Source organism: Elephas maximus, chromosome 8, assembly GCF_024166365.1.
Source record: "Elephas maximus indicus isolate mEleMax1 chromosome 8, mEleMax1 primary haplotype, whole genome shotgun sequence".
Lineage (NCBI taxonomy): Eukaryota > Metazoa > Chordata > Mammalia > Proboscidea > Elephantidae > Elephas > Elephas maximus.
The window spans coordinates 119,237,407-119,263,011 of NC_064826.1; the positions used below are offsets into that span (position 1 = coordinate 119,237,407).

General features: G+C 48.5%; 1 protein-coding gene across 2 annotated transcripts in view; it reads right to left on the reverse strand.

The window, feature by feature from the left end:
• The window catches only part of ADCY1 (adenylate cyclase 1), a 258,513-nt gene that overhangs the window by 112,666 nt on the left and 120,242 nt on the right, over positions 1-25,605 (reverse strand). For both annotated transcript variants that reach the window (XM_049894205.1, XM_049894208.1), the window contains exons 5-6: positions 12,404-12,531; positions 3,606-3,764 (exon numbers count right to left, since the gene is read on the reverse strand). In XM_049894205.1, the coding sequence (XP_049750162.1) occupies positions 3,606-3,764; positions 12,404-12,531 (287 nt within the window). The remainder of the gene's footprint in view (positions 1-3,605; positions 3,765-12,403; positions 12,532-25,605) is intronic.

Sequence of the window (25,605 nt, forward strand, 5' to 3'; positions counted from 1 at the left end):
CTGGTCCATCCTTCATTCAACAATGGGCTGGCTGGTGTGACGCTGGTCTGTAGGAGCTAACCAACTGCTCTCCAGGTATGCAGGGTGCCAAGTGCTCCGAGAAGTGAAAGCCCCGGTGCACATGGAGGGGACCATGTGGGTCCTCAAGGTGGAGAAGAAGTCATCAGAGCCTCTGACCTGCCCTCACCAGCTGGCCCATGCAAGGGAGGTAGGCAAAGCAAGGAGAGGTGCCACCCTTCCTCCCTGTAGGCACATTGCTCACCCAAGATTCTTGGCCTGAGACTGTACCAGGTGCACCCCAGAAGCAAGGTCACCACAGCCACAGGTGCCAGGGACAAGGTAAGCCCTGGTCCTCCAGTGCCACAGCCAGCAAAGGGGCAGACCCTGAGGGGCGGGGGAAGGGGCAGGGGCTTGGGCTCAGGACGCTATTTCGTCTGCTTCAAGTTAGACTGGAGAATGAGCTCAGCACATCTCTGGAAGGAGTGACATACAGCTAGACGGGGCTGTGCAGGCTCTGGGTATACGAGATCTCCAGTGCCTCCATGGTGCAGAGTGTGATGTGCACTGCTCCTGCCAGGAACTGGCACTGGCAAGGCAAGGAGTGAGCAGCAGGCTTCATCCTTCTCAGGTCTGGGGTCTCCAAAACAGCTTCTGGGGCACACAACCATCAGAAAAGACCCCCTGGCTCAGCCACGGGGTCCTCGATGAAATGCTGGAAAAACACATCTGCCTATCTGTCTGTCCATCTATCCCTGTGACTGCCCTCACCGAATGCCCAGGGAGTCAGGTGTGTCAGGATGAAGGTTGTGCTGTGTTTTGACGCCAATCCCAGTACCCAGTCCCATTCTGGGCACAGAAGAGGTGCTTCATAAATATTTTGAATGAACAAGTGGATGAACACAGCAAAGAAAAGAACCAAACTGAAAATAACACAAGAGCAAAGAACTAGGAAGAGGTGAGTGAGGACAAGCCACAACACCCTGGGGTCCTGGCAGTGGGGAGACGGTACTGGGGGAAGCGGGTTGGCAGCCCCTGGCCCTGCTCACCCTGGCTCTCGCCCAGTTTCATCCTCCAGCTCCTGCCTCAGCATCCCCTCTCCTGAGCCCTCTTCCACTGAAGCTACTCCTGGCCACCGCATGGCTTAATACAGTGTTTGGTCCACACAGGGCTTAGCTGGCCGAAGCACCAGACCCAGGGGCCCACTCCTTCCTGCATGAGGCACGCTCATCCCCTGGCTTCAGACACCACACCTGTCCTGTGGCCTTTCTGCCTCACAACTCGCTCCTTCTTCTCACTGACCCTTTCAGTGGTAGGGCCCAGGGCTCAGTCCTTCTTCTTCTTCTCCTCCTCCTACCACTTCCTCAATAATGCCCCTTGTGGTTCTTGCCTAGACCTACTGATGATGCCCAAATCTACAGCCCCTGCTGAGACCACTGCCTGGCACCTGACAGACCTCCTATCTCAACAACCACCCTGGCGATGTCCCTGCCTAGTGGGACCTATCAGGGCCACACCATTCCACGTGTGCGCCCCAGCAGTCCCAGCCCCGACCATCCTGTGCCATCTGGACTCCTCCCATCACCCGATCCTTCCTCACATCATCATGTCTACTTTGGGATTCCACATACGGTTCACGGTCCACCTCCCCATGGGATGTGAACTCCACAGGGTAGGGCCCTGTCTGTATAGTATCGATGTCTAAACACCCAGCACCATGCCTGCACACATCAGGGGCTCTGTAAATGTTATGCTGCAGGCTGGCAGTATTTTTTGCAGCATGTCTCAGGAAGGAGGAAGTGGTGGGAAGAGAGAAGAAAGGAAGGGAAGAAGTAGAGAAGGAGAGCAGGAGAGGAGCGGGAGGACGGCTGTTCCCTGCACGCCCACACCGCTCCTGGCAGGTCTGGCACCTGGAGTGTGGAGGAGAGTATGAAAGCCCTGCCCCACATGATGAGAAAGCACCGCGGTGGAGATTTATGGGAAGAAGGGGAGCCAGAGGGGAGGACCTTGTGTCCTAAAACCCTGTCGGTCCAGTGTGGCTGGAATGCACAGAGCTCTTAGTGGCTAGTGCTGAGGAGCAGGGACATCAGGCTATGGGTCTGGACTTTATCTTGAGGGCAGTTGAGAGGTGAAGGCCTACTCTGGCCATCGGAGGGGATGCAGTGTAACTGGAAGGCCCCACCAAGACCTGGATGCAGAATGATAAAGTGGAAGAAATCCCAAAGAAAGGTGGGTCTGGGGACAAGGAAGGTTGGGCAGCTCTGCCAACTGGCTTTATGTCTGAGAGGGTCCGCCTAGAGGAAGGAAGGACACGCTCAAACTGATGCCCAGGGGCAGGTGCTCCGAGGCAGTGGGGGCCATTTGAAGTTGGGGATAGGTGGGTGCCTGGCTGGAGACCACAGCGATCTATAGCTGAGCTCCATTAAAAATCCTAGGGGCTGTTAGGGCCAGTCACCACCTTCCCTGGCAGGCTGGCCACTGGTCAAGGAAGACACTTAGCCCTCATCCCTGCCTGCCTCCTCCCTTTGTTGTCATTTCTAATTTCTATAAATGCTACTTCCGTGAATCTGACAAATCTACTTTTTGTGATTTTGGACAACTGCCTGAGCTGGCAACTTCTCTGGAAGGCATAAAGAAGGTGCCATCTGATTCAGCCTACCTCCCTTGAGTCCAGGAGGAAGAGGGAAAGATGCAGGGCCAGGGGGTCGCACCCCTTGGGGTGAGGGGTAGGCAGAGGGCAGCCCAGTGCTGTTCAGAAGGGTCCAAGCCCAATGGTGGAGATATTGGCCTGTAGACTCCAAGTTACACAGCAGGTACATAAACAGGGGCTCTATAGAAGCAGACCCTGGTAGGCTGGGCCTGATGCTCAAAGTGTGCTTGGGCATCAACAGCTAATCTCACAACCTTGCAAGGCATCTTCTCCCTCTTCCTTTTAGAGGAGGAAAATAGGATCAAAAGGATTGAGTGACTGTGTGTGGTGAGAGACCAGCGGCCAGCCACAAAGCCCCCTTTCTTGCCACAGCAATATTCTCCTTCTGGCTGCTGCTGTGTAAAGGAAGAAATAAAGAACTTCCACTCCATTCTCAAGTTAAGGTTTCATAGAATATTATGCACTGACGTTATGTAATGGAGTGGAAAAAAAAAGAGACCTAAGGAGGCCACTGTAATTAGAAGACACTTTGAGTGCACAAGCCTATGGGACATCTATGCCAGCTCTAGAAGGACGTCTGCAGCTCCCCTCCTGGAACTCAAAAGCTACCCGTCCCAGCACCACCCTGGAGATGTTTGAGTGAACAAGCAGAAGCAAGCACAAGAGCAGTGAGAGCCCACCCAGTAGCACGCACGCCGCCAGCTTCTCACATGCACTACATCTTCGGCTGAGCTGGCTCCTGAAGACAGTGCCCAAGGCTGAGGGGCTAAGGGGCCTGGCAGGGTCCCAGAGCAGACCACCCACCCCCCAGGATGTACAATGGCAAGTGCAGGCTGAGTGAGGTTGGCTCCTCTGTGGTCTCTGTGCCGCAGGGAAGCTGGTGGGAGCCAGCAGGAGAGAAGAAGCCCGAATAACACATGCACAGCCCCATGTGGCCCCACCTCCCCATGTGACTTACCCTGGCAGGCCGGCGGCTTCCATGACGTTGGCTAGGGTCACATCATTGGACCATACATCGTACTGCCACTTGCGCAGGCCCAGCACCCCACAGAGCACCCGGCCTGTGTGCAGCCCCACACGCATGTTCAGGTTCACCTCAGTGGCCTCAGCCACAGATCTGCAACACAAGCAGACAGGGACCCATCCAAGTGCTGAGAGCTGCCTGGCTCCTGGGAAGGGGAGTGGGCTCCAGGACAGTAGGCTGTGCCCCACTCTGCCCCAGCACTCCACTCAGTGCCCAGGACTGGGTCAGAGCCCAAGAGGCCCCCCGAACCCATACGTCAACTGAGGCCTGCCCACCCTACCTGGGGACTGACAGTCCAAGTCCAGGTGCCAGGCAGGCAGGGCTCCCAGGTCACCTTAGACCAGCACAGTATTGGAACCAGCTCTGTGGGCCACCCTCCACAGCCCCCCTGCTGAGAGTAGTCCCCAGGCTGAGCTGAACCCAGGACCCCGACTCGTGACTCATCACCACTTCCATGGCCAGAGGAAGCAGAGAGAGTGCTGCCATACTTCATTCCTTCTCTGAAGGGTGTGACATCAGGGGTGACCTCCATGCCAAGGGAGTGTCTGTATTCCCCCCTTCCCCATGAGACACCCACTGGCTTGGGCCTGCATAGGCTGCAAGGTGTCAGTGCTGACCCCAATGGAAACAACTGGAGCCCTGAACACGGTGAGATGTTTGCCCTCAGCTCCACACGGTGAGGCCAGGCCTAGGACAAGGACTGGCACACGAAAATCCGTGCTGTTAACATTGGTGAGCACAATGGTGTGTGAATGGCATCTCTATAAACTCTCAAACAAAAGTGTGGACTCTGAGGTCAGGCTGCTGGGCTCAAAACCAGCTCCACCGTCCAGTGCTGTGTTGCCTTGGGCAAAACCACTTGGCTTCTCTGGGCAGCAGCTTCTCCTCCAGGAAATGGGAGAACATGAGCCCCTCTTGTGCACGGCTGTGCGGGGGAACCTTGCCTAGGGCAGGACCTCATGTGGATAGGTGCATGGTATCTCCGGAAGCTCTTGATGTGGATGGTTTTACAAGACCCACGTAAAGAGATGACTGTAGTACTACTTAGAGCAGACAACAGCTGAAATCTTTAGAGCGGGGACTCCCCTCTCCACCGCTCCAACAACGTGAAGTACACATTGAAGTAAACCACCATGGTCTCCACTACAGAAAACAAGGAGACAGACAGACAGAGGACATGTGCTGAAATGTGGTGGCAGCTCCTCAGGGCTGAAACCTGGCCATTTTATTTTTCTGTGTTTTCTACTTTATCCCCCAGGGGCAGAATTTGTTTTATTAAACAAAAGTTTAAAAGCTGTCAGTCATTTTGGTGCTTCCTCAAAAATCTAAACATAAAACTACCATATGACCTAGCAATCCCAATCCTAGGTTAAAAAAAAAAAAAAAAAACCAAACCCATTGCCATCAAGTCAATTCTGACTCATAACGACCCTACAGGACAGAACAGAACTGTCCCATAGGGTTTCCAAGGAGCGTCTGGTGGATTCCAACCGTTGACCAAAAGGTTAACAGCTGTAGCTTTTAACTACTGAGCCACCAGGGTTCCTATACTAGGTATATACCCAAAATAACTGCAAGCACGAAAGCAAACAGAAACCTCTACGCCAGTGTCCACTGCAGCACTTTCCAAAATAGCCAAAAGGTGAAACAACCTAAATGTCCATCAGCATGAATGGATAATCAAAATGGGGTATATACAATGGAATACTATTACCCAGCTGTAAGAGAAACAAAGTCTTGATGCATGCCTCCACACAGATGAACCTTTAAAGAGTATGCTGAGTGAAAATAAGTCAGTCACAAAAGGCCAAATATTGTATGATCCCCTTATATGAAACACCTAGAATAAGCAAATGTATAGAGATCAAAGTTTATTACCAGACGTGGGAGGGGGAAGGAGGGATTCATTGCTTAGGGGTTTCTGCCAGTGGTGGTAGACAATTTGGAAACTGACAGAGATACCGGCTGCACAATGTAATAAATATAATTAATTCACTGTATTGTGCTGCAAACTTTTTAGAACTGGTTAATGTTTTGCTTTGTGTGTATATGTATTTTCCACAATAAAAAAATAAAGAAAAAGGGAAACCTGTCAGTGGGGAAGGTGTCAGGCATGTCTGCTGCTCTGGAAGGGACAGAAGTGAGACATGAGTAAGCACACAAGGGCCGTGGTTGGCCCTCGGAAGCTGAAGGCGTGATGCTGAGGGGCACTCAGACACTTGCATCAGGCAAGCAGGCAGACTTTCCACCTCTCCCACAGCCATCCCTCCTCAGGACCTTCCTAGACCCTCACCTGTGTGACTGAAGCCTTGGGTGCCCCAAGACAAGATACCTATTAGCCTCCTCTCAATGTCTCACAGCCCTGGGCACAGCCCTCTGCTCTACCAGGGCCCGGGGGCTTCGCAAACCTCTAGGGAGGGCTGGGGGCTATCCAAGGAATCTGTCCCCCAGGCTCCCCTCACCCAGCCCTCCTGAACACATCGAAGAACTGAAAGTGACAGATTCTGGCCTTTTGGATATAACTCTCCGTTTTCCACCCTATCTGCCTTCACTTGCCTCTTGTCTCTTCATCTTTCCTAAGCATTTGATAGTTTAAACATTAAGCGGTTCAAACCATTTTGAGTCCTTTTTGGAAGTAGGCAGGACAGCTCTCTGTTCTGATCAGCCCCAAGTGCCCTCCCCAGCCCCCAGGGACTGCACATGTCAGTGCACCTGGGCCTGTCTGAGCAGGTGTCCGTGGACAGGTGGGCCAGGCAGCTATACCCTGCAGTGGCCCAAGTGATGAGCAAGGTCTGTGAGAGAGCAAGGGGACAGCGGGAGCACAGCCACACAGCCCTGCCCATAAAACAGAGCCAACCCTTCCCCCATCCCTGTCTGCCCCCTCTGCAGGGACAGGCACCCTGTGCCCAACCACAGGTGGAGCACCCCGTACCTTGGGCCAGCCAAACCCTGGGCTCTGCTCACGCAGGTCCTATTCCCACTTCAAGACTTGGGATCCACTGAGGAACACCCCACGTGGCGCCAAATAAGACTTCAGGCAGCAGCACAAGGCTGTCAGAGATGTCGCCTCCCATGAGCCTGGCTGATCCCTCTTTGCAGTAATCCCTTCCCACTCTGCCCAAGTCACTTAGATTACCAGCATGACAGCACGAGTCAGCAGTAGAATGCTCCACACTGATGCCCTGACCACCTCCTCCTACCTGCAGAGGCTACACAAGTTGGGCTGAATCATGGCAGACCTGGGGATGTCCTGACATGCTCTGGGACATGGTAGCAAGGGCTGTCTAGTGAGGAGCTGCCCCCATGCTGCCTCTCATCCTCGCCCTGGCTCAGGTGAGGTGTCGACTTCTACCCTGTTTCCACACAGCTGCACACAGCACCATCCAGCAGCGGCTGCACACACTGGCCGGCAGCCCAGCAGCCCTCCGCTCCCCGGCGTTGGCCTCTGCTCAAACCAGCAACACTGTCAGCCGGAAATGTCTCACACAGCCCTGGAGTCCCAGTGCAGGGTACAACTGCGACAGCTCCAGAAGGATGCAAGCCACGCGTTCACAGAAAACGCTATTTGAAAGTTAACCGCTGACATTTCTTTAACACCTATTTAATCTTATAAATGTTGAACAAACTTTTTGAATTTTAACTTTTTTCAGTTGTTTGCCAATCTTCAATGGAAGCACTGAGATAAAAAAATTAAAATTCATTTTTCAAAACTCACAAAAATAAATCGGTGCAAAACACTGCAAATAACTGCAATTGCTAAGGTGTTTCTGTGCACCTTTGGCACTTCTATGCCTGTGGTTACAGAGGGTGGGTGGTCCGAGGACAGCAGACCCCAGACCTCGTCTTCCAGCTGCCCTGATGCACCCCCAGGCCCCAGGTGCCTGCGCCCAGCACCTCCCCCCAAGATCCACGCCTGACAGCCTCATTGTCCTTCCTACCCAGCACTTTCTACCTGGACTCCCCACTTTTCATTCTTTCCAGTAGGTTCTGCATCAAATATCAACATCTCGATTCTGGCAACATCTAATCTGTGCTTAACTAGGCAATTATTTCAAAATAAACCACGATCCTCTGGCCTTATTGTTCCAGGAATGCCCAAGCTGACTTGCCTAGACCAAACAGAACTCCTAACTTCATTCCCAAGGAATACAATTTCAAGACTTTTTCTGATTTTACTTCTGCCTGACTTTTCTTATTTACTCTCAGGTTCACTTATTTATCTCAATTTTTTTTTTTTTTTCATTTAGGCACAATGTCCAGAACGCACACACTGTCTGCAGCCCTGACACTAGCTCTAGGTGGCCTGACAGGAAGGAAGCGAGCATGGCCATGTCCGTGGTCAGGGGCACCCTCAGCCCTCTGTAAATGAGCTCTGGCAAAGCTGAAACCTAACCACACATGGCTGTACTGAAGCTTGAAAAATGAAAGGAGACAAATTCATCCATTCATTCAACCATTCAACAAATACGTGAGCTTGTTTACCTCAGGCATTATGCTAAGCACTGAGGCTACAGCTTTGAACATAATAGGAAAAAGAAGAAAGAGAGTGGATATTATAGAGTTATATTTACTATCATTTAGGCAGAAAATTCCAGAAATGGTGACAACAGACATACCCTGTGCCAACCTCCACCCCCTAGCCACCCCCCACCCCAGTGGGGTGGAAAGGGCAGAGCGATTGCTTTCAAGCTTCACTGTGCTCAAATTCACAACCTCAACTTGGACTCATCCCAGCCCTCCTGGGCCTCAGTTTCCCCATCTGTAACAAAGCAGGTTCTCCACCTGGAATAGACAGGATTGGAAAAGCTTTGAACCCTCTAAAAGTATAGGGCCAAGAGCGTCAGTGCATCGTGGGCTGTTGTAATGGTGGTAGGGCAAGGGCCCTGGGCTCCCACTTCCAGCCAAGCATCCCATGTGTTTTTGACTTAGAGACCCACTTGAATACACTTCACAGCCAGGTCCCAGCCCCCAACACCACTTGATTCTTTCTGGGAGCCTCTGTATGTTAACATGCCTTTTATAAAGACATCCTAAACCCTCTTTTCCCCCACGCTCAGTCTGCAGTGAAAAGTGCCTAGATGGCAGGTGTGGATGTCCTTGTGTTTAGGGGTTAGAAAAGCAGAAAATGGTAAACACTGACAGTCATGTTTTCCCATAGAATGAACATTCTACTCCATGAGCAGAAAAGACCACGCCTCACTTGTTAGACTCCTCCAGCTTGGCTGGAGTGTGGATGCTCCTGTTTTGCTGCAAGTTCTCTGTCGGTTTGAAGTTACTTTGTCCAGTTCTTCTTCAGTCCAGTGGTGGAAATGCCCTGCCCCTTCAGAAGTCCTCCTGATGCTCAGGAGCGCAGGAACCAACTGCCAGGTTTTCAATGGCTAGCAGTCCTGGTAGATGTGCTGCCAGCGGACTAGCAGCCTAAAGGAAGAGCTGACAATACTGGTCCGCACCGCCGGGGGTGGGACCAGAGATGCCTCCTCCCCTCTGCACAGAGCACCCTCAGAGACCACGTGGTCTGTACAACATGCAGTCAAGAATCTTACAATCAGCCAAGCCCATATCTCAAGCCTTTGGTTTTCTCTGCCACTCAGAAGTCTAGCCTCGGGCAAAGACTTGACATCTCAGAACGGCAGCCCCACTCCTCCTTCCTGGTCACCCACGGCCTGGGCAGGTCACCTAGGGCCTACCCTTCCAAAAGTGGCAATAAGTCGATTCAGCCTAAAAGGGCATGGCCTACACTTTAGGAGAGGGGAGTACAAGGGCCTTCTGAAGGATACGTGTGCTCAGGGCAGGAAGGAAACACAGGAAAGCACAGAGGCTGGCTCCATAGCAGACACCTGAATGTGTAGCTCAAGCCCAGCTCTGGCTGGCCGTGCCTGCCAAATGCTGCTTTTGGTCACATTTGCTTGTCTTTTTGCATTCTTCTGGAAGAATTCTTTTGTTTCCAAATTCCAAACCAAAAACTCCATTCATAGGTAGAAGGACAAGAAACATAAAAATCCACCTCTATGTGGACATATCCCTCCATGCGATGAACATATTTGTCCTACAGGGTTCCAATGTGATGGGATGAGTGGCCAATGTGGCTGGCAGCCTGCCAAGGATGGCTGTTCCTCCGGAGCCTCCACAGGAAGGCCAGCCACACAGAAAGCCCATTGACCTGTCCCATACTCAGGACAATCAGAGGAGGGAAGAAGGGCTTAAGGGGCAATCTTTCTAAGCAGTTTGCCTGGGGGCTCTCCTTCCTGTGCAAGGCCAGGTACCTGGCAGGGCAGCACCTCCAGTCTGCCCAAGGCCCTGTGGATTCTGTAAGCTCTGGCATTGAAGCAGAGGGGGGCCTCAGGAGCCGAGGATGCTTGCATCAGCACGGAGGTCAAGGGGCAAGGCCAGAAAGATAGGGCCACTGAAGTCAGGATCTCAAGACTTTGGAGAATTATAGGGACAACCAAGGGGATGCTGCAGTTTCAAAGAGCAAGTGGACCACCAAGCAGAGGAGGGCGGGGGAGATAATGGCTCCTGGCAGTCAGTACAGTGCAGCTAGCACAATACCACGCACAGAAGAGAAAAGAAGAGACTCAGGGCTTCCTGACCCCCAGAGAGACATTTAATAATACATAAATGGGGAAGTCAAGCCAAGCCGGGAGCCATGTAAGGGGGACTCTAAGCTTAAGTAGCAGCAGAGGGAGCCTGAGCAGTGACATAAGGAGATGCTGCACCACGGAGCATCCAGCCAGCAAGGAGAGGCAGCGGGAGGAGCTGGAGGACAGACCCAGAGTTTTGGGGGACTATCCCCAGTCAATGCAGTGAAGCCCACAGACCTTTGGGGTAGGAGGCTGTCTGGCTCAGTTCCACTAGCAACTGGTTCAGCCCTGTCAAGCCTGGTATTAGGGGGCTTACAGGCTCTTATACCCAGTCTGTGCCTGGCACACAGCAGGGCTTCATAAACATTACTAAGTGAAAGGGTGACATTTATCTCCCCATAGCTTCCACCCAGAGAACCTCTTGTTAATCCAAGGAGATCACACAGAATACATGATAGGACAGGATAGGATGTTGTTGTTAGGTGCCATTGAGTCAGTTCCAACTCACAGCAACCCCATGTACAACTGAACGAAACACTGCTCGGTCCTGTGCCACCCTCACGATCCTTGCTATGTTTGAGCCCACTGTTGTAGCCACTGCGTCAATCCATCTCGTTGAGGGTCTTGGATATATGATTGAAAGGATATAACTGATGTATGCTACAGTATATGACTAATATATGATATGATCGGTATAACACATGATGGTAGAATATGATTGAAATAAGATACAAGATTGACACATATGATGTAAGATATGGCTGATATATGATGAGATATGATATGACTGATCTAAGATATGGTATGATTGCTATAAGATGATATAACATGCTATCCTTTCAGACAACAGAAGACAGTATCAAATTTCTATCCCTCTCAATCTTCTTGAACCAGGTATCTTTACTTCCTTCACCTTTTTTGGCCAGGCTTTAAGCATTTCCACCAGTCTGGTCTCTCTTCTCCACAACAGTCATTCTCACATTTTGGTGCATACTAATAACAGCTGGGGAGCTTTTAAGACCCACGATGCCTAGACTATCACCCAGATGAACTGCATCAGACTCAGAAGCAGGCTAAGACCAGTGTTTGTAAATTCTCTCAGGTGATCCAGTGTGCTTCCAGGCTTAAGACCCCCTGCCTGAAGGCCTTCACTGTCTTCACGCTCCCAGAAGGTGGAGTCCAGGGCTGAGGATGCACCTCCCTCCTGCTAACGTACTGCTCTTACTAACACAGCCTGAAGGTGCACTCCTCTTGTGCGGACCGCACCACAAGGATGTCTACACAGAGCCCTCTGGTAACCCCAATCTCCGAAGTGTTGTCCTGTTTTGATGTTCTATTTATTCTTTCACTCCAGCAGCTACTTCATCATGTCTTCCTCATACAATTCTTGTGGTATTAATTTTCTACTCTCATATGTGAAACTTTGAACCAATCCCTGCTAAATCTCATCTCACTGGGTCATACCCTTTACTCCATACTTTTGAGACTTAATCTGATCTCTGCTTCACCCCATAAGGTCAACTTCTCAGCTGTGTACCATCCCCTAACTTGTTAAAAGGCCTCCTATGTCTTCATCCCAGTCACTGATAGGACCATGACAAGACAAGGCCGAATAATTAAAAAAAAAAAAAAAAAGGGCAGACCAGACTCACGGGTCTGCTCCTTCTTCCAGTAATGCTCACCCTGCCTGATGCCAGCACACCTCTCTCCACACAAGACCTGAGGCCTTGATACCTGCCTTGGTGAGGAGCAAGGACACGCATCTCCTTCTGAAACGGAATTCAGCTGGATCTGAGGCAAGCGCCCCTCACTCCCCCTCCCACTCCCCCAGGTGTCTTATCTGGCTAAGCACAGGTTAGTGTCTTTAAGCATGACTAAAGCACACTTAATTAAGACCAGGGCTTACTGTAGACAAAGAAACAGCCACAGACCTGATGTAAAGGAGGGGCCATCAAAGCAACACTCCACAGCTCAGGGGGACTTGCTGGATCCAGCCTTCTCCTCATGTGGTCCTCACAGCCCCAGGAAAGGTGACCACACCTTGGGACAGACTAACCACGACCAAGCAGGGCCTTGTAAGGGCATGTGTGGCGCAAAGGGGGTCAGCAGCCATAACCCCCGGCCCAGGCCCTGCCCCCTGTAGGCACTTACGTGATGGTATCAATCATGTCAAGCCCCATCTCCACACAGCAGTGGGCGTGGTCAGTCTTGGGCTGGGTGAGGCCCGACACGCAGTAATAGCAGTCCCCCAGGATCTTGATCCGCCGGCAGTGGTTCTCCTGCCGGGGAAAGGTGAGACCCACATGTTAAGGCAGCAGAAGCTTCGCAGGACGGACTCCAAGCCACCCTTCTAGACCTCACCTTCTCCCCATCGCCACGGTGATGGGGAGGATCTAGCACACAGAACAATAATTGTACATCTACCATGTCCCAGCCCAGGGCCAGGCTGGCAGTATGTGCAGCACCCTCCATCCGGCCCAGAGGGCACAGCCAGGCTCCCAACACTGACACATCCCACACTCCCCTCCCTCACAGTTCTCCTTCCACCTGGTATGTCCACCACCACCAACCCCTGCCCCTGCCTCACCCTATATTTCACTTGGTCCCACCTTACAGACCCTCCTAGTCCAGCTGAAATGTCAGCTCCAACAGACGTCTACCCCAAGCCCCAGACAGTGTCTTCTTTCTCTGAATTTGCACAGCGTCTCTCGTGGTGCACATGTACCGATCACAGTGTCAGCCCTTCCGGAAGATGCTGTACCCCCACCAGGCAGCCACTTCTCCCCAACAGTTTGAGCACAGTGCCTGAGCCACAAGAAGTCTAAGCAGCTCTCAGGAAAGGAACCATCTGCAGCAGGGCCTGCGTCCTGCAGTGATTCCACTGGTGAGCCCTGACCCGCCACTCACAGGATGTGCAACATCTCTGAATGTGCACCCACTCAGTGATTAAATGGGAAGGATAAGCTCCTGCCTCCCAGGTCACTTTGAGGACTGAGATAACAGATGCAAAGCACTCATTATACCACTTGGCATATGCTTTAATGAATAAATACTAACTGAGATTTTTATTGTGACTGTTACTATTTTTAGTTCAAGGAAAACACTAAGACAGAAGCTCTTTACATTTGGTCTCAGGATCCTTTTACATTTTTACAATGACTGTTGTTGTTAGACGCCATTGAGTCAACACCAAATCATAGCGACCCTACGTATAAGAGAACAAAATGTTTGCCCAGTCTTGCGCCATCCTCACAATCGTTACTATGTTTGAGCCCACTGTTGCAGCCACTGTGTCAATCCATCTCATTGAGGGTCTTCTTCTTTTGTACCAACCCTCTAACAAGCATCATGTCCTTCTCCAGGGGCTGGTCCCTCCTGAAACATATCCAAAGTAAGTGAGACAGAGTCTTGCCATCCTCACTTCTAAGGAACATTCTGGCTGTACAATGATTGAGGGCCTCACAAAAAAAACTTTTGTTTAAGTGGGTTATATCTACTAAGATTCACATTAGAAGCTACAACTGAGAAAACTAGAGCATATTTATTGTTTTAAAATTGACAGTAGTACATCCATTACATGTTAATAACACATTTTTATGAAAAATGACATTTTGCGAAACAAAAAAATGAGAAGAGCGTCATTTTTAACAATTTTATAAATTTCTTTAATATCTGACTTAAAGGAAGCAGCTGGACTGTATTATCCACTTCTGCATCCATCTGCTGTGATATGTTGTCTGTGTTGGGGTAAAGGAGGGGTGCTGGCCTCACACCGACATGTAGTTGGACAAGACAGGGTCTCGCATGGCCCCCAAGGACATCGGACTACACCGAGAACCCTGGCATTACACAAACGACGTACTCCATAGCTTATATTTATTTGTTCTTTGGCTTTTTATGAATACTCTGAATTAGCACAGCACATTGAAGATAGGCATTCCTGGCTCTCAGTATCCAGGTGCTCATACATCCTCCACCTCTGCCTAAGGCTGTGACTGGGGGCTGGAGGACGGGAGGACCCGGAGCCAGTGCCCAGCGACATGGGCAGTGAGGGGCGCCAGCTGACCTTGCAGGCCCACATTGCTGGTGGTGCAGGGGTGTGACAGTGGTGAATGGTCCTGGAGTCCTTCCCAGGCCTGTCCGCCCGCATCACACGGAAACATCTCTTCTACAAAGTGGCTCTCAGGCTCAGCGCTGTGGGTGTCTTGAGTGATGGCCCCATCCCCCACCCCCATCCCCCATCTGAGAGGGGGGTGATGTTAGCCACACAAAGGGGGCTCTGCACTCGCTCCTTATACACCTGCTGGCCATGGACGCACATATGAATGGCGAGCACTGAAGCAGCCTCAGAAAGACCAGGCAGTCTGCTCTGTCCAGAGCCCCTGGCCTCACACTTGCAGAGAGCCATCCAGGGCAGCTGGGAGAAGGCATAGAGGCAGTTTAGAGTCTGGCCAGGGAGGGCCCAGTCTCGGTGTGATTGTGGGCAAGTTACTCACCTTTAGAGAGACAGTTTCCTCACCTGCAGAATGGAAGTAACCCCACTGACACCACTTTCAGGCTGGGCTGGAGTTATCAGGCTCATGAAGGCCCAGCTCAGAGCCAGCGCACCCAGGGCGTGTTGGGAGCATATGCTCCAGGGCCAAACAGCTGAGTTCTGATCTGCACTCTGCCCTGGGCAGGCCATGGACCCTCAGGGCCAATATTCTGCCATTTGTGAGATGGGGCTCAGAAACACTCATCTCACAGAAGCTGCAGGGACCCCAAAGGATGGCCTGGGTAAGGTTCTCAGCAGAGTGGCTGGCCACTGCAGTTCCAGGATTCCAGCTGATGACCAGTGGATGGGGCCATGGTCAGTGTTCAGTAAAGAACAGCACAGTACCCCAAAAAAGGCTGGTCAGCATGGGCCAGACCAAGACACGTCAGAGAGGCCAGGGCAGGTGGCCTGACCAGGGTCAGCTTGCTAGTACCAGTGGTGCTGTGGCCTGCCATGTGACACTCTCATCCAACAGCCCTGTCTGCCCATAGGTACCTCAAGGCCAGCTCTGCATCCCCACTGTGGATGAGCTGGCTGGCTGCCTGTAACACTGAGATCAGCAAGGGGGAACACACTGGGAGGCCCACGACCCAAGCCTCCAGACTAGCAAGGCATCTGGGCCGTTTCCTAGAGCTTCTACAATGCCTTTCTCACAGGTCCCCATTGTTACCACCCAGAAGAAGGAGATCTCAGAGTCCCCCACACAGTCAGAACATCCAGACCACAATGTGTGGGCACCGGGGGTTAGGGGGACACCTCTCTGCTCCCACACCCTGGCTTTGTCAGACTCCGCTTCCTTTCTCAGCCAGTGTGAGACAGGGAGGCTGCTGTGGGGTCCCTGCTGCCTGCCCCCACCCTGAGAGGTCAGGTCAGTGACCCCTCTGGGGTGTCTATGAAAACCACCATGCCTGATTCTTACATACAACATCAGGAGTTCTGGGGACCCAAGCTTCAGACAACAAGGTCCTTTTGGTGAGATGTGCTCTCTGCCTTCTCTGTATCTCCTGTAACAAAACAAAGTACTCACACCAGGGAAGGGGTCACGAGTGAGTGCTGGGTGACTGTATGGTCCCTCCGCGCCCCACCCTCCACCTCTTCCTTCAGGGCCTATGGCTCTGCTGTGCAGGGGTCACGGCCCATCCTCCCTGAGGTCGCCCCCATTCATCTCCATGAGTGAAGACAAGGCACAGAGCAACATACAGTCTGCTCTGAACAAGTATGCTGATGGGACAAGTGTCTGCTAAAGGCTGCTGTGTGGGTAGATATGCAGGCCCCTCACAGACAGGGCAACTTGGAGGACAGGAGAGCCTGGAGGTTTAAAATGCAAATTAAGGGCCCTTGAGTGGAGCTGCTTACAACAGCCTTACTGTGACTCTAGACCCTGCCAAACCACAGGGTATCTGACACCAACAGAAAGTGGGGTGACCTCAGGCTGGCCCAGTGAGTGGAATCTGATGGTAATCCCCATGGGAATGACATGGAAGAATGAGCTGTGCAAAGACTCTGGGTGAGAGGGCAGCCTGAGCACCGTGGAAAACCTCTGTGAGATGCTGCCAGGCCATAGGGGCGGAGCTGGTGTAGGCAGTAGACCTCTGACCAGGGGTAAAAGTCAAGGTGACCTGCCAAGGGACACTCCCTTTGCATACAGCCACTCAAAAAAACAGTATGGAAATGGGGTCAGCCTGGATTCTGGAGTTTTCTGGACTAGGATAAGGTCAGCATACTACACACACTGGGGTGCGTAGATATGGCTTCCTGGAGGGTCAGATGTGTATATGGGGACAGGTGAGAGGGGAGGATCACCCTCTCAGCCTGGGCTTCCTCTCACCTGAACCCTCCTCCACCATGTGAGTGGCCTGGTGAGGGGGAGGGAAGTGTTCACCCCCACAGTGGGTGGTAGAAACAGCCCAGAACAAATGCATGGACTAAAATGCTGAATTTTTAAAAAATATCAAATGTCCTGGATTTTGTTAGCCTGCTTAAGCCCTCCTCCTACCCCCCCAAAAAGAAAAGAGTTTTAATTTGCTTTTGGCTTATAGATTTTAAAATATTCTCTGTAAATATCAATAGGTACAGCCTGGTCCACTTAGAGTTTGGAGTTCCTGCTTGAGACCAGCACGGAGGAGGGTTTGCGGCACCCTAAGAGCCGTGAGTCCAGCCAAAAAAACTAAGAAGTTGGAGGGTTGGAGGGGCCTGACAAGGGGTCAGGCCCTGGTGGGCCGAGGAAAGGGGTCTAGTGCTGTGCTCTCCCTCTCAGCCTTGGAGGGGACTGGATTGGTGAGTCACATGACAACAGACTCCCCATCAGAAACTCCAGAAGGACTGAAAGGAAATCCAGTACAACAGTCTCTTGTCTGCTTCTGGGGTGTGACCTGAGGAATGTGGCAGGCTGGCAGACAAGCCCTGGGCCCACACTGGCCTGCTTAAACAGAGACCACCCACTCCAATATCCCTGACCCTGGCCTGCTCCGGCACTGATACCAGAAGGCCCTGGAAGTGCTGAGAAGCCCAGAGGAGAGAGAGGGGCTGGAGGGAGGTTTTGGAGGAAGCAGAGAACTCAGTGGGATCATGAAGACCAGAGCCCAGAAGATACCCAGGCTCCCTCTATGGCCAGCTCGAACACAGTAGAGTCCAGTGAGGCAGAGGACAACATGGGGACCCCACACCACACCCCCAGTGCTGAAAAGGCAGGGGAGCTCCCTGCAGCTGGAGAAGGAGAAAAGAGAGCATTTGAATTAATCTCATTTACACCCTGAAAAAACTGCATTTAAAACCCAAACTGGCCAAGTTATATTAACTTCACAAGATGAAGTTTCTGGCTATCAGTGAAAAACGGGTTCCTAAAGGCAAATTCAATGATAAGAGATTTTAGAAAATCCTATTTCCACTATTAAAGAAAGAAACTGAGGACCAAACTGACAGATTCCTCTGAGGGTGCAGGAAAATTCACAAAGGCCACTCACCATGACGGAGTATAGCCCAAAACAGATAAAAGGAATAATGTAGAGACACAGTGACTGTAAGATTGCCCTTTGTGACAAGGACATCTGCTAGCCATAAACTTGTTCAGTATATCTCATGCAAGGAATTCAACTTTAGGTGATTTCCCTTGTTTCCTGGGAGATAACCCTAAAACTTTGGAATTTCCTGGGTAGTTGAGGAACCTTTACTGTTTACAACCTCTACACTACACCTGAGGATCTGTGCGAATGCCCAGGGGGCTGGCCTGGCCTGGCCCCAAAAACCAAAGGATAGTCTGATAGCAACTGATTTCAGGAAGGGGGATATGATTCAATCAGTCACACTAAGATTAAGGTAAAAAAGCCAAACACATTGCCATCGAGTCAATTCCAACTCATAGCGACCCCACAGGACATAGTAGAACTGCCCTGTAGGGTTTCCAGGGAGCAGCTGGTGGATTCGAATTGCTGACCTTTTGGTTAGCACCCGAGCTCTTAACACTGCGCCGCCAGGGTACCATGCTAAGATTAGCCGATGGTATATTTCTCTCTTAAAAACTCATTGTAACTAGCCAAAGACAAGACTTCCTATTTCTTTTGAACATAAAGGTCACGCTGTATGCAAACAGATTTTAAGTGCTCAAATAAACCCTACATGCTTTCTTTTTTGTACTTCGGTTATTTTGACACCACAAACCAGCGTCTTAACTATTATGACTATAAATGTTTAACCTGCTGCATCCATATAACGTTGCAAAGAAATACACCAAAAAAAACAAGCAGTAGCTACCTCTGGAAGGCAGGCAAAATAATTTCCATTTCAATTTTCGTAATTCCTTCCTTCACAATTCCTTTCCTGGAGCCCCATTCATCTGCCGACCACTGTGTTAAGCACCAAAGATATAAAAGTGAGTAAGAGAGAGAAAAGTCCCTGACCTCCAGGAGCTTCCTGCCCACAGCGAGAAACCAGACACAGCAAGAGAGCTGAGATGGTTGTCCATTAGTGGGAGTGCTCCAGAAATGCTGGGACAAGTGAAAAAAGGAAACCACACAGCCTTGCCTCCAGCCGGCTGCCCTGGCGAGCGTACATAATTACACAAGCACAGCTGCTTCTGGCACCCAAGAGAAATGGCAGAAGGGCAAACCAAAACCCAACGTCAATGTTTAAGGACATGGGGCAGGAGAAAAAAGTGGTGTCAGTGGGTAGGCCTCCCTTGATGTATCTTGTCGTAGAGTTGTCACTCTGGAGCTGAACCATGCAAATATTTTACACACTTAAAAAGAAAAATCAAATTTAAAATCAAAAACAAAATGAAACAATTGAACCTGTTACCTGTAACATAACATTGGTAACACAACCACACAGAGAAGAATTATTGCAAGTGTCAGGAAAGTACATATTTTGAGTATGTATCTGGTGGGCTATAATCCTAGCACAAAAATAACTACAAAGAAATTTTCAATTGCATTCAGTAGTCTTACTGTTGGCAACAATACTGGCAATGTTATTTTGAACCTAAAATATACTGAAGGATAAAACAAATAAATCGTATTACTGTTATTAGGGTTTTCAACATCAAAGAGATGCAAATATAAAAATCAAAGGAGTAAAGTGGGAATTGGAAATATCAATATGAACTCATAATTTATTTTTTCTTTCTCTAAAAAAAAAAAAAAAAACACTCTCTGTCTCCTGAAAAGTCCCCGTGACAATCCAGATTATACTCAGGAAATACCATTCCCCAGTGAAAGAAACACCAGCTTTTTGGAAAAATGTGCGTCGGGGGCAGGAATGTCCCACTGTCCCTAAAGCCATGCTCAGAGAGGACAGGGGCCAAGTCTAAGTAACAGAAGCCATCTGAAGGGGCTCCCGCTGGCCAGAGAGGGGAAATCTGAACATCAGAAAGAAAAAAGATGGCAATGGATCAAAACACATGGAAGGTTTTCAAATTCATGAGTTCAAAGTGACATTAAAAAAAAAAAAAAGGAAACCTCAGAGATTACCTTTGGAGGGCTCCAGGGTGCCAACTTATTATTTTGAAAATTGGTAAATAAATGAAAAGAGTCAAACATTTATTGTTTCTGAGGATAACCAACTAGCTAATGAGTAAAAGTTCCTTTTTTAAACAATCATGAGCTAATAAATGCAGAAAAAATGGCAGATTTAGAAAATCAGCATTTTGCAAGCCCAAATGAAATGCCAAATCTCAGCAATACTTGGGAGGCAACTGCTACAAAGCCATTAGGGGCAACTCTGATGAAGAAACTGAGAATCAGTGGATCATGCTGCTGGGACCTGAGCCCACTGACAGCCCCAGCCTAGCAGTGGAGGAAGCAGTTGTCTATACCTGCCCCCCAGGAAGATGCCACAGGAAGGGCATGGCACCTCCAACAATACACTTGCACCAAGAGAACAGTGAACCAATCCAAGGACCTAGGTCATGTCTCCAGGAGAGCTACCCATTTATAGGAGACAATGAGAAACAATGCTGCAAAGACATGGTGGCCAAGTCCAGAGAATGCACAGCCAAACCAGCAGTGGAGGGTAAGGGGAAGAAAGCCACCAAGTACACATGGAGGTCTTGCATGTGTCCTGATGGCAGTGCATCAACTGTGAGGCAGCTGGGGTTGGATCTTACGTAATGATTACCATTCTTGTTGGGTAAGATAATGGTACCTGGTGATGCTTTTGAAATGTTCTCATGGTAGTTATGTACTGAAGAACTTATAGATCAAATGAGTTGATGTCTAGAATTCGGGATGAGGGAATGGGTGGGACCCAACAAGACTGGCCAGATCCTCATGAAAGCTGAAGCTAGGCTGTGGACACATGGGGCTTATTATACCCCTCAATGCTTGGAAGTTTCCATAATAAAGGATTTTGGGATGCCAGCAGGTTTGTGTCTGCCTTGTCTGTGCTTAGAATGATGCCTGGACATGGCAGGGACATGAAGTCACTCTCCAAATGAGAGGACACAGCAATGCACCATCCTTCCTCTGCCCACACGTGGAGGGACACACATGCCCCTCCTCTTCAGGGCACTCCAGTCACCCCAACCCTCTGACCTCCAGTCCCTCCTCTCACCATTTCCCTGTAAGCTCCCACAGCACCACATCTTCTCTATGCCTGGAATACCACCTCCCCATGCCACCCTCATGTTTGCCTGGTTAACGCCTTTCCACCTTCCAGAGCACTCAGGGCCCCCTTCCCAGGAAGCCTGGTTCACCTAGCCCTCAGGCCCTCTCCTCACCTCTGCGCAAGCCTGCACCTCTCAGCAGCCTCCTACACAGGCCTCGCTGCTCCCCTGCTGACTAGGAGCAGGCTAGGGAGGAGACCTCACTGTCCTAAGGCTGGTAGAACAACTCTGAGCACCTGCAGCTGCTGAACCAGAGTTTCATCAATGAGTGAGAGGTGCTGATGGGAGAGTTAATGCCAAGGAAACACCACATCACACACTCTCTCTGCAGAGAGCTTGTAGGTGGAGCAGGGAAGCCAATGTGAGTAACTCCCTGAGAAGGATCTGCAGCTCACCAAGAACACTCATGGTTCTGGCACCGAAGGCCCACACTCCAGATGTAACACTGGGATCTTCTCCAACACATGACAAGCCAACACTGACATTTTGAAACCATCTGCTCAGGACTGCAGAGCTCAAAACCACCCTTAGCAAACCAGAAAAGAATGCATTCCAACACAATCCTTGGTTACTCTGGAAGCACATGTCCTTGAGGCCTGGAGCCGTATCTGGCACGCCCATGCTACCCACCTCCATGGCCCAGGGGCTCCCTCCTCAGCCACTGGGAGGCTACAGCCAAATGCAGCCTGCTGGAGTGTGCTCAAAAACAGCAATGGCCTCACGCCTTGTCAGAGACTTTTTCCGAGTGACTGGGAGGAACTGAGTCCAAGGCAGGCTGGAAGGGGTCACTGCTCATCTCCAGGGCCATGTGGCCAATGCCCAGCACTCAGGGCTGCCTGGGCCCTCTGTAGTAACTCACATGCTGACATGGGGTGGAAAGAGCCTGCCAAAGGAATCTCAATACAAGGCACAGTAAAATCCCAAACATCTATTATTTCTAATGAGACAATATGTATTTCCGATAAATAAGTGATAATTAAAGAATCAATGCTCATTACAAAGAACTGAAAAAGTTCAGAACACTAAAAACCACCCATAATTCAGTACTCAACAATAACCATATTCTAAAATACTTCATTCTAGCCTTTTCTCTATGTAACTTATGTATGCAGATGTGTGTATATACATACACATGTACACACCCATTCTTCAAATGAGGACTCTACAGACTATATTAAAACCTACTTTTATCACTTAAAACTATATCCACGCATCAGTTTCCAAGCTGAGTAGGAAAAACAGATGGACCACTTTTCACTCCAGGCACAGTTCTTCGCTAGTGGCTTTATATCCTGACCACATTTTCTGGGCCTCTTTTTCAGAAAAATTGTACTTTAACACCATTATTTGCTCACATACACATCTGTTAAAAGAATACCATGCAACTGGTTCAATGAGAGACACACACAAAAAAGGAACAAAAAAACAAAAAAACAAACCCATTGCCATCAAGTCGATTCCAAATGATAGCACCCCTATAGTACAGAGTAGAACTGCCCCTTAGGGTTTCCAAGGAGCACCTGGTGGATTCGAACTGCCAATGTTTTGGTTAGTAGCTGAATTTGTAAGCACTACACAGCCAGGGTTTCCGATAGACACATAGACCAGTGGAATAGAATTGAGAACCCAGAAATAAATCCATTCATCTATACACAACTTATTTTCCAAAAGGGGTCAAAGGCCATCCAGGGAACAACAGTCTCCTTAACAAATGATGCTGGCAAAATTGGATATCCACATGCAGAAAAATGAAACAGGAGCCATAATTCACAGCATACATAAAAGCTAACTCAAAATAGGTCAAAGACCTAAATGTTAAACCTAAAACTATCAAGTTCTTAGAAGAAAGCATAGGGACAAAACTATGGGACCTAATATTTTTTAAATGAGATTATCAAACACAACTACAAATGCACAAACAGCATATGACAAATTAAGTAACAGGGACCTCATAAAAATTAAATACCTATGCTCATTAAAAGACTTTATCAAAAGAGTAAAAAGACAACTTACAGACTGGGAAAAAATCTTCGGGAACGGCATATATGATAAGAGTCTAATCTCTAAAATACAAAGAAAACTTCAAGAACTCAACAACGAAAAGACAAACAACACAATTAAAAAAATGGGCAAAGAACAAGAACAGACACTTCACCAAAGAGAACATTCAAGCAGTCAATAAATCCAGGTAAAGATGCCCAAAATCACTGGCCATTAAAAAAAAAAAAAAAAAAGTTGCCATCAAGACGATTCTGCCCGCAGCGACCCTATAGGACAGGGTAGAACTGCTCCAGAGGGTTTCCAAGGAGCAGCTGTATGGCGCTTCCTCAAAAAACTAGGAATGGAACTATCTTATGATCTAGTAATCCTGGTGCTAGGTAGATACCCTAGAAATTTAATAGAAGTGACACAAACAGACATATAGTCATATATGTTCATCGCAACACTATTCACAATAACAAAAGATGGAAACTACCTAAGTACCCATCACATTTGGATACACAAAATGTGGTATGTACATACAATAGAATACGGTGGAGTTATGAGTCCTGGAAGATATTACAACATAGATGAATCTGGAGGGCATTATGCTGAGTGAAATAAGTCAATCGCAAAAGGACAAATATTGTATGATCTCACTTTTCTAAAAAGACAAAAATAGCTATACGTACTATTCATTGATGGTTACCAGGGTTGGGTGCAGGGGGAATCACTTTCTAGATAGCAGACATTTGCTATTTTTGGTGATGGCAAAGTTAACACCGAATGTGGGCAAAGTACACACAGCTTTACCAAGGTAAATGATGTCACTAAGAAGTACTTTGGGAAAAAGGAAATTCTGGGTAAATGCAACAACAGCAAGAACAACCAAAAAATATGTGTGGTTACATATGTATGTATGTATGCATATATGTGCATAGGTATGTATATTTGTGTATATATGTGAGTATATATATGTATTTATGTTGTTGTTAGTGCTATTGAGTCAGTTCTGACTCAGAGCAACCCTATGAATGACAGAACGAAATACTGCCCAGTCGTGTGTCATTCTCACAATCATTATTATGTTTGAGCCCATTGTTGCAGCCACTGTGTCAATCCAGCTCACTGAGGATCTTCCTCTTTTTGCTGACCATCAACTTTACCAAGCATGATGTCCTTCTCCAGGGACTGGTCCCTCCCGATAACATGTCCAAAGCACATGAGACAAAGTCTCACCATCCTCGTTTCTAAGGAACATTCTGGCTGTACTTCTTCCAAGACAGATTTGTTGGTTCTTCTGGAAGTCTATGGTATAGTCAATATTCTTCACCAGCAGCATAATTTAAATACATCAATTCTTTGTTCTTCCTTGTTCATTGTTCAGCTTTTTCATGCACACGAGGTGACTGAAAATACATGGCTTGGGTCAGGCACACCTTAGTCCTCAAAGTAGCATGTTTACTTTTTAATACTTTAAAGAGGTCTTTTGCAGCAGATTTGCCCAATGCAATATGTTGTTTGATTTCCTGACTGCTGCTTCCATGGGCATTGACTGTGGATCCAAGTAAAAGAAATCCCTGACAACTTCAATATTTTCTATACGTACATATTTTCTGTATGTATCATATGCGTATGTCCATACATGTGTGCCTGCATATATATTCACATATTTAATAAAACATATAAGAGACACAGTTAGAGATACTTCTTACACATAACCAAATACCTCACAGGACTGGTTTTCGGGGTTTGAAGGCTTAGGACCATAGTCTTGTAGGACAACTTGATCAATTGACATAATATAGTTCATAAAGTTTATGTTCTACATCCTAATTTGGTGAGTAGTGGCTGGGGTATTAAAAGCCTGTGAGCAGTCATATATCTAATTGTCTCTACTCATCCAGAGCAAAATAGAAAGAAATAAACCAAACATTCAGAGAAGAAACTAATTTACAGGACTAATAGTATACACAAACCACAGCCTCATCTACCCTGAGACCAGAAGAGTTAGATGGTGCCCAGCTATCACTACCAACTATTCTGTTCAGGGCCAGCCACAATACATGGATCCTGACAGAATAGGAGAAAAATGTGGAGGAGGATGCAAATTCTGAAAAAGTCCAGACTTACTGGACCAGTTGAGACTTAGAGAGCTCCCTGAGACTATCACCTTTAAATACTCTTTAAATCTTGAACCAAAACTAGCCCCTGAGGTCACCTTTTAGCTAAATAACAGATTGGCTCATAAAATAAAAAAAAATCACCCATGAGTACTACACTCCTTTAAAAAATCATATATGAGACCAAATGTTCAACAATTATTCCAAAGCCAAGATGGAAGAATGTAAGGGAGCAGAGGAACTAGATTACTAGAAATAGACCAACCAGAACAGAAATAATGAGGACACTGACATATGTAAAAAATGTAACCAACACCCCTGAAGAATCTGTACAGAAATTGTGAAATGGGAACCTAATTTGCTGTGTAAACTTTCACTGAGAAGAAATAAACTATTATTTAAAAAAAAAAAAAAAGGTTTTAAGCTTTTGTTTACATGTTCCCAAATCTTCCTGAAAAGAAATTAAATTACAACAGATGTTTAATTTTAAAAATAAAACATACAGAAGAAGAATTAAAAAAAAAAAAGAAAGAAAAGAAAACCATGTGACAGTCTACTAAAGCTAACCAACAAATGCACCCCAGGCTTTAAGGCAGCCAGTCTTTCAGGGGCTCACAGA